This window comes from Sinocyclocheilus anshuiensis, unplaced genomic scaffold (genome assembly GCF_001515605.1).
Source record: "Sinocyclocheilus anshuiensis isolate Anshui unplaced genomic scaffold, SAMN03320099.WGS_v1.1 scaffold1139, whole genome shotgun sequence".
Taxonomy (NCBI): Eukaryota; Metazoa; Chordata; class Actinopteri; order Cypriniformes; family Cyprinidae; genus Sinocyclocheilus; species Sinocyclocheilus anshuiensis.
The window spans coordinates 327,871-337,077 of NW_015547684.1; the positions used below are offsets into that span (position 1 = coordinate 327,871).

Below are 9,207 nucleotides of genomic sequence, written 5' to 3' on the forward strand. Positions count from 1 at the left end.
ACAAAGCCCTCTGCCGCGGGTCTTACCTCCCTCGACGTGAGCTCTGTCCGCTCGATAGCATGTCAGCTGATCGAGATGAATAGCGCAGTCCGGAACGCTGTTTTTGAGCCATGTTTCCGTGAACACAAAAACACAACATTCTCTTACAGTCCTCTGAGTTGAGCGTAGTAGTCGGATGTAGTCCAGTTTATTGTCCAAAGAGCGTACGTTAGCCAGTACGATGGTGGGGATAGCTGGCTTGTGTGGGTTAGCCGCTAGCCTAGCCCGGATACCTCCGCGCTTACCCCTCTTCTGCTTCCTCTCACGCCGCTTGTGGCGCCTCCGCTGTGGGCGAGATGCAGTAGTGGGGGTCGGTGATGGTGTGGGCCTCCGGAGCAGACCGAGATCCCGCAGCTCTTTGGCGTGCGCAGAGTTTAACTCTAAAAATGTGGTTCTGCCGACATCGAGCAGAAACTCACGACTGTATGCGCGCTTAGAGACAGATAGACGCGACGAATACTTACAAAAACACTGCGACTCACAAGACAAAAAACACGAAAACACCTTTCTGTCGGGAAAGAGAGAAGCCGCAGCGTGTGAACGCGCCGCCATCAAGTATCAGAATAGGAAGCCTGTACTTAAAAAATGCAGAACATCCAACACGGAGCAAGCAGCCGGGTCGATATGAACATCACGGCACCATCTCACAAACACTCCCCATTAAACGTCTCGTGGAGGGCACCCACGCCTCCGCGAGCATGCCGAACACACGAGAATGCAGGGTGCTCAGCTCTTCTGATATCCCTGAAGCAGCCACACATGAAGCCTCCATAACTTCGGGTTCGGGTGCCACACCGAGCCGCTTGCTTGAGACAATAGATTCCTTCCTGATGGGGATTGGCAAAGGCGGTGCCACCAGCAGCTCTGTCACGTCCAGGAACCAAGGCTGGTTCGGTCAGTTCGGGGCCACGTGTATCACCGAAGCCCCCTCCTCCCTGATCTTGCATAACACCAGAGGCAATATCTTGATCGGAGGAAATGAGTACAGCCTGGCTGCTGACCAAGGCGATGTCAGAGCGTCCCTTTCCAGCGGGGAGTGAGACAGAGAGAAGAACAGCGGGCAGTGCACATTCTCGCTCATCGCAAACAAATCCACCTCTGCTCTTCTGTAGTGGGTCGAAATAATCCGAACTGACTCGGGGTGCAACCTCCACCCTCCACTCTCCTTGAGGAATCCCTTTCCTCGAAAGCATGTCCGCTCCGCGGTTCAGGAGACTGGGGATGTGTGCTGCTCTGATGAAGAGAAAGTGACGGTCCGCCCATAGCAGGAGATTCGCTGCCTGCTTGTACAGCGCCCTGGAGTGCACACCTCCTTGGTGATTTATGTACGAGACCACAGACATGTTGGTGCAAATCAGTACATGCCAAAGAAGGAAGTACTGTTCCAGCTGCAGCCAAAAATCCTTTAGAGCCAAGAACACCATTTCCAGCTCCAAGCAGTTTATGTGCCACCAGCTCTGAGGTTCTGACCACAGCCCCGAAGCCGGCATTGCCCTCGCATAATGCACCCCAGCCGCGAGTCGATGCGTCCGTCGTGACCACAATGCGCGACATCACCAAGCCCAGAGGAACTCCCCAGCTGAAGAGATCTGGGTTGTGCCACGGCCTCAGAGCATGAGGCATGTGTACTAAACCCAGAAGACACACCGCTGATGCTGCTGCCATGAGTCCCAGCAGCCTCTGAAATTCCTTCGAGTGAACAGAGCGGCCCAGCCTGAAATGGCACAGGGAAGACAAAATGGCCGCCAAGTGCTCCCGAGAGAGGTGAGCGCGCACAGAGTCGAAGATACGTCGAAGATACACTCCCAGATACGTTATAGATTGGCTCGGGGCGAGAATGCTCTTCTGCATGTTCACACATAGCCCTAGGGACTCCAAGTGATGAAGCAGCATGTCTATATGGCTGACTAGCGTGTCCCGTGAATGAGCTAAAATCAGCCAATTGTCCAGATAGTTCAGAATGCACATCCTGCTCGCTCTGAGGGGGGAAAGTGCTGCATCCATGCACTTTGAGAAAGTGTGCATGGCCAAAGCCAGCCCAAACGGAAGAACAGAGTACTGGTACCCATCTCTCTTGGGTACCACGAAATAGCAGCTGTAAAACCCTCTCTCCAGCTCACTTGGAGGGACTCGCTCTATTGCTCCTTTTTCGAGCAGGCTGCATACCTCTTGTCTCAGAACCAGGGCATTTCGAGGCAATGTTAGAGACTGCACCATGCCATTAAAACGGGGTGGTCTGCGTCTGAATTGAAGGGCGTACCCACGCTCTATCACACCGAGTAGCCAGCGCAAGATTCCGGGAATAGTTTTCCATGCGCTCAGGAACTGACATAGTGGCTTTAGCGTCTTGGTCACTGGATGTGCTGGCAAGTGCTGCGTAACCTGTGTGGGCGGTGGCTCTGCACCGCTCTGAGGCGGGGCGAGCGGCGCTGAATTGACTGAGTGAGGAGGAAAGAGCTCTTTTTGTGCGAATGTATGCACTTTTATTGAACACATGTTTATCAAGCACAAACTTGATTTCGGGACAGCTTGCGGTGCTTGGGCGCTGGGCCGATAGCGCACACTTCCCTCCTCTCCGGGCTGTCAGGATGGCAGCTTGGCAGCTGATGGCAGGCAGGAGTATCGGCGCGGACTCCTCTGCTGGCCGTGGCGCCTCTTCCTGGGTCCCCACACCTTCCTCCACACATTCGGCTCCTGGCGAGGGGGAGCAGCGGTCGCAGTAGCGGCTGCGGGCCTGTTGTCCCTTCTCTGCGCTGGGCCGTGCGCCGAATGCGCTTTCGTCATGATCCTCACGAGCTCCTACTGGAGGTCTGGGGGCCCCTCGCTGTCAGGGCAGAGATGGACATTGAGTCCTCATCCTCTTCCTCCCGGCTGAATGACACAAAGTCTGAAATGTTCAGAGGAGGGTGGAAGCAGTCCTCGGGGAAGGTGACTGGGGAACAGGGCGAGTCGATGCTCCCGCCTCTGGGAGGTGGCTGGGGGGGCCCACCAGCGGCATGCTGGCAGCAGGGGGCCTCACCCCAAACAAGCCACGAGCCACGTTGCGGCGAGTACAAAGCACGCAGGCTGGCAGATCCGCACAATGCCCACAGTCGGACTAACGTGCCTCAGCATGGGCCAAGCTGATCTGGCGGGTCGATAGGTCCCGCGCAGGTCTTGCAGAACGAAGCCATTCTTCAGGTTGTAGAAATTAACAAAGAAGTGAAGGAGAAGATTCTGACGTAATTGTTGTGTGCACCACATTTATACTGATTTGCATACTTCACAACAATTGGCCAGTCATTTGGACTGGCATGAGCCAATAGGACTTCAGGAAAGGTTGGAAGGGAAGGAGTCCCTATAAGCAGAGAAGCTCCGCGATGTTGAGTGAAGCTCGAGAGGGAACCACTTGTTAAAGACTACTGTTACTAGTGTTCTTTTTTAAAATATTAAAAATATTATATATATAAGCCAATAATTAATTTCATACAACCAATAACTGATAAATGGCAGATATTAAATAAAAAGATTATTCTATAATATTTGTCTGAAATAATAATAAAACCCCCCACTGAAATCAAATGTTTTCAAGTGAGTTTAGGCATCACAACATTATAATGTACTGTATAAAAATGGTTATTAATTTCAATTGCTATTAAAGATTATTATTCAAAGATCAAAAATTGTGGCTAATACGTAAGCCAATAATTGTTTTCATAGAACCAATAACCGATAAATATAGATATTAAATAAAAAATAAAAGTAATATGATTCTATAATATTTTGTCTAACAAAAAAACACACACTAAAATCAAAGGTTTTGAATGTTTTAAAGCATTTAGTTATCACAACCTTATAATGTATAGTATAAAAATTGATATTTCAATATTTGTTAACTATTAATGTTACTAAATTAGTTGTGTATTTTTAATAATTAAATACTGTGGCTGATATGTAAGCCAATAATTATTTTCATAGAACCAATAATCAATAAATTGCAGATATTAATAAGAGTAAAGAAATACTGTTAAAGATTTCTGTTACTAAATAGTAGTGTTTTTAACCATTTAAAATAAACTTTTTTTTTTTTTGGTAAATCTCAGCACAGTTCAAGACCCTCTTCAGAAACTCTAGAGAAAATGTGAGATTACTGAGGATTTTTGTGTAGGAGAAATTAATTACTGTAATTACTGTGTTGGAGAAAAATTATGTTAATCAACAAAAAACAATATTGTTAATGTGAAGGTATTACACACAGCCTAAATTAGTAATTGCTTGAATTTTAGGAAATATCATGAGATCTGTGTATATTCAAAACAATGATGATGGAGGAACAGTAACAGTACCTTGGTGAGGGCAATGAACGAGAGAACAGCCACGGCAGTGAACATTATGGTTGGAATCAGCATAACAATAGCAGAGCCAATATTAGTGCTGAAAAAAGTGATGGTGGCCAGCCAGCCACTGTAATACAAACACATAAAGAAGACATATTCTCCTCATTAACAAGGTAGTTAGAAAGTAAACTAAATGCAAAGCTTGTATGAATTCAGAATAGAACGTAACATCCTAATATAACCTAAACAGACCATAATATATGTGCGCTAAAAATATTACATGACGCAAGAGAGTACATGAGTCATTTGAGTTTCTATAGGGTAACTCAAACTGAAACTGACCCAGCTTTGCTGTATGTGTCCACACTACTGCTGGGTTGCAAATAACCCAGGTTGGGTCGTTTTGCAAACCACTTTTGGGTTAAATATGGACAAACCCAACAGTGGGTTATTTTGACCTAGCATGTTGAGATGTTTATTTAACCCATCATAATAGTTTATCTATCTATCTATCTATCTATCTATCTATCTATCTAATTTCTTATACACAATAAGCAGTTCTTACCATACTCCCCATCCTGGGATTCCAACACTCTGGATGATACTAATCACCACTTGTGCCATGAAGACGAAAAAGAATGTCATGAAGTTGAAAGAACTGTCTGTCCTATGAAAGAAAGAGTGAACTGCATTGGGGTTGTGCACAATGACATGATTACAACTCAAAGACTGTTTTAAAACATCTCGGAAGCCACAACATTAATTGAACTCACTTGAAGGCCTTGTAGATGGGCCTAAACCAGCACACGTATGAGCATGGGGTGAACAGTATTAGCCACAGAATGGCCATCCCAAAATTGGTTGCCCCGCCCCCTCCGCACATCCATGCTAGACAGCCAATCAGGTTCACTGCTAGGGTGGCACTATTTACTGTGAGTGAAAAAAATATGAATTTAATTTAAAAACTCCTTTCATTCCGTTAGAACTAAATATCTTTTATATATAACATAGCATTTGTTTCACAATTTGATGTTGTAGGTGAATACATTACAAGGAAAGCTGAAATTACCACATCTACTGGAACAGGGCAGATACCAAATCTATATGCTAAGTAATCTAAGTCAAAACTATAGTACGTTTTAGATACTAATACAAATTTGCATTTATCTCCACAAACACTTACTTTCTCAACTCCCAGACCCATTTCAAAATAGTTCCCAATTTGTGAGCCAACAAAAAAAAAGGGATTTTGTAAATATCCTACATGTCAAAAGCAAATCTAATGCTTGTGATTCTCATTATAGCATAGTAAACTGGACAGCAACACAAGAGTAATATGACACCCCACATTTTGACTTGTGGACTGACAGTTCAAAATGCAAAACCTGTCTGTACAAGTTTTCCTGTGTCTGTTTCTCTCAGTGTTTACAGTGAAAACAAAAGTGACACTGTAATGCAAATACAGCCACATGATTGCAATCTACTCAGTGCACACACCACAATGAACATTAAACGATATGCACTGAGAATACTGCAAAAATATATATGCTGAAATATGAACGTACATATCCATAGGTAATACAGTCGTTTGCACATTGTACGCTGATGGTCTGGGATCTCGTTGAAGTCTTGGTAAAAACATGGTTTCAGTGGAATGAACCGTGGAAGAGGAGGGAAATTGTTTTCTGTGTGAAAAAAAAAACACAATTAATACTTAACTCATTGAGTTCTGGTTCACCAACAAAACTAGTACTATTTGGACATGTACCATGGTAGGACCATGCAGTACATTACAGTACCATGTAAATACCACGGTACTCGAATATGTTAACAATTCATTTTGGTTTAAGAAAATTGTGAGCTCTCACCTGCCATGGAGATTCTTTTTTCAGATCACCAACGTCAAACTTTAATATTTAAAAACCTGTAAAAACACACATTACAGACACACAGCAAATTCACATACTGAATGCAACACTGTAGAGAGTGTTCATAATACAACAGGTTATAACCTCATTAGTATATTCCAGCATGAAAGGGAGGCTTATCCTTTGAAATCTATCTAAACTTTACTAAGTATAACCATACAGCCTGGTAACAATGAAATAACCTGAGTAAACACAACTTAGCACACAAGCTAGATCCCTAGTAAAGCAAATGATTCCTTATTCAGTATTACAAACATGACATCTATAAGCCTTAAGCAGCCTGCAAGACTGACCATGTTTACATGCACATTCTTTACAGAATGGTTAATATTCTGAATCTGATAACACAGCAATTTATTTACTGATTTAAAAAAAAACTGCAGCTTCAACATTCTTTTTGAGGTATTACTTTGTGTTTGTAGAACAAAACGTAAAAATATATTGACCACAAAAAAGTTATTTTATAAATCCAAAGCTTACAAATCTTAAAACTACACTGTAAAAACTGCTGGGTTAAATATAACCCAGCGCTGGGTTAAAAAGGGACAAACCCAGCTATTGGGTTGTTTTGACCCAGCGGTTGGGTTAAAAACAACCCAACCGCTGGGTCAAAACAACCCAACCGCTGGGTCAAAACAACCCAATAGCTGGGTTTGTCCCTTTTTAACCCAGCATTTTTTAGAGTGTATTTCTAAAAGCCCACAGGGAATTTCCAAGTTTGCCTCCAAACTGACGTCGGATCGACTGAACCTAGCTTTATTTTTTTTACACCTAAAATGACTTATGTTTAGAGATTCACATAATATATATTAATTTACTGTAAATAATCCAAACAAGATTAATATTCCAAGTTCAGATTACTAACATTTTTAGAAAACTTTACAAATACTGGTTTAATTTGTTCATGGCAATCAGGGTATTTGCATGATGCTAAAATAAAACAGTAATATGGCTAATAGTAATATAACAATATTTCCGAACATATAAACCTAGTGATTGCACACTGTAACGGTGGATTGTTATTATCATAACCTCTGATTTGATCCTCAAAATGTATCAGGAATACCGGTTAATGAGGCCTGGTAACGGAATCATACATTATTACATGGTATACATGACCACATACAACTGTCAAGACGACACGATTAGAGTAAACAGAATGAAGAATGATTCGAACAATTCGAACCTTGGTCGCGGTTATTATAAATCGATTATTTGTAGCGAATATTCACCAACATTTATACCTAGCGGCTATATTTTTAACCAATTATTTATCATGCAGCGTTTATACGTAACGATTATAATCAACCGTTTATACGTAACGATTATTATCAACCGTTTATTTGTAGCGATTATTATCAACGATTGCTGGTCGGTTTTTCTCGCTCGGATCGAGCCAAACCCGGTTGCAATGTGAAGGGCACGTCGCCGGGGTGGTTCACAGATATGAAACGATAATCTAGTTGCCATAACGTTATAGGCTATTCCATTCATCCAAATGGGAGGTATCATTATAAAACAAAAGATGAGATTTGGAAGAGAAAACAAAAGCAAAAGAATATTTAGCAAAAGCATTTCACTCATTTCAGAGCGGTATCGAGGTCGAGCAGAGCGCCCTTCAAGGGAAAAGACGGTGCTGAACAGGGAGGTGTTTTATTCAACAGTGCAAGCGAAGATTTCATGCATTTCTGTTTTCACCTGCATGTAAGACACAATGCATCTGTTCTGAGTACATAAATGTGAAAACCACGGGTGAGAAAGTGAAAAGCGTTCGCCTTACCTTCTCTCGTCCACTCGCATCTAAAAAACCACTTTCCATTCAGTGATCGATGCACTTGTGATGTGGATGTTTTCCAAATCCGTTATCTTACTTAGGAGATTATATTGGGAATATGGGAGTGAAAACAATCGCGTCACGGTACTCCTACACACGCACGCGCGTCGATGAGCATCCGTTCCGCGAGGGATGAGCGCGTGCGATGCTGAATAAATCAGGCCTCGAGACTCGCGATACTTCGTTCCTTCTCTCCGACGCGAGGCCGCTCTCCGCGGTCCTGAAGCATGTATATTAAAGGAAGAAAATGAGAGAGATAGGTACTGCCAGTAATTCCTGGCATGCAGTCATGTGACATGTGTACACATTATCCATGGTGACTGAAGAAAAAGGAAGTGAATAGTGACTAGGTAAGATAATAAGGTTAATTCCTAGTAAAATAAATAATAATAATCATAATAATAATACAAAGAAACGGCACGTAACACATTGAATAAAACTTACAATTTTGAAGTAAAAGCTTAAAAACTATTTTCTTGTAAAAAAAAAAAAGAAAAGTGCTGCAATACTCTCTATTTACAAACATCGAAAGTGTACAGTGTCATTTTACAGTGAAATGATCACACACAGTCCATAACATAAATTTGAGTAACAGACGCATACATTAGGAGGGAAAAAATGAGAATGATGACAAAACACTGAAAGATATATCATTTCTAGTTCTTAAAAAGATCATGTTTGCACGGGAGTCTTACACAGGAAAAGTCTGGCTTAGAATGGAAGCTTACAATTTAGTCATTTGTAGCTGTATTTGTGTATAAATATCACAGTAATTTAAATATTACAGTAATCTGTGTATATATAATTTATAGATATTTTCTATACATTTATCACCTTTTATACAAACAGATTGTTATCGCAACTTAAAGTAATTTGTATGTTTTATATAAATAAAATATTACACTACTTACAGTAATTTGTGTGCATGTATTATATGATATTAATGCATATTATATATTATATTTCTATATATTTAATACATTTATACATTTTATACATACAAACATTGTTATTACATTACCTACTGTAATTTGTGTATATATGTACACACACACACACACACACATAAATTATAATTATAATATGATAT

At 41.8% G+C, this 9,207-nt stretch overlaps 1 protein-coding gene across 1 annotated transcript in view; it reads right to left on the bottom strand.

Moving 5' to 3' along the window:
• Positions 1 to 8,343, bottom strand: part of LOC107703195 (secretory carrier-associated membrane protein 5-like) — a 13,703-nt gene extending 5,360 nt beyond the window's left edge. Inside the window, exons 1-6 of the mRNA XM_016505752.1 lie at positions 8,064 to 8,343; positions 6,224 to 6,279; positions 5,921 to 6,040; positions 5,129 to 5,285; positions 4,921 to 5,022; positions 4,365 to 4,482 (exon numbers count right to left, since the gene is read on the bottom strand). Coding sequence (XP_016361238.1) covers positions 4,365 to 4,482; positions 4,921 to 5,022; positions 5,129 to 5,285; positions 5,921 to 6,040; positions 6,224 to 6,230 — 504 coding nt within the window. The 5' untranslated portion in view covers positions 6,231 to 6,279; positions 8,064 to 8,343. The remainder of the gene's footprint in view (positions 1 to 4,364; positions 4,483 to 4,920; positions 5,023 to 5,128; positions 5,286 to 5,920; positions 6,041 to 6,223; positions 6,280 to 8,063) is intronic.
• Positions 8,344 to 9,207: the final 864 nt, after the last annotated feature.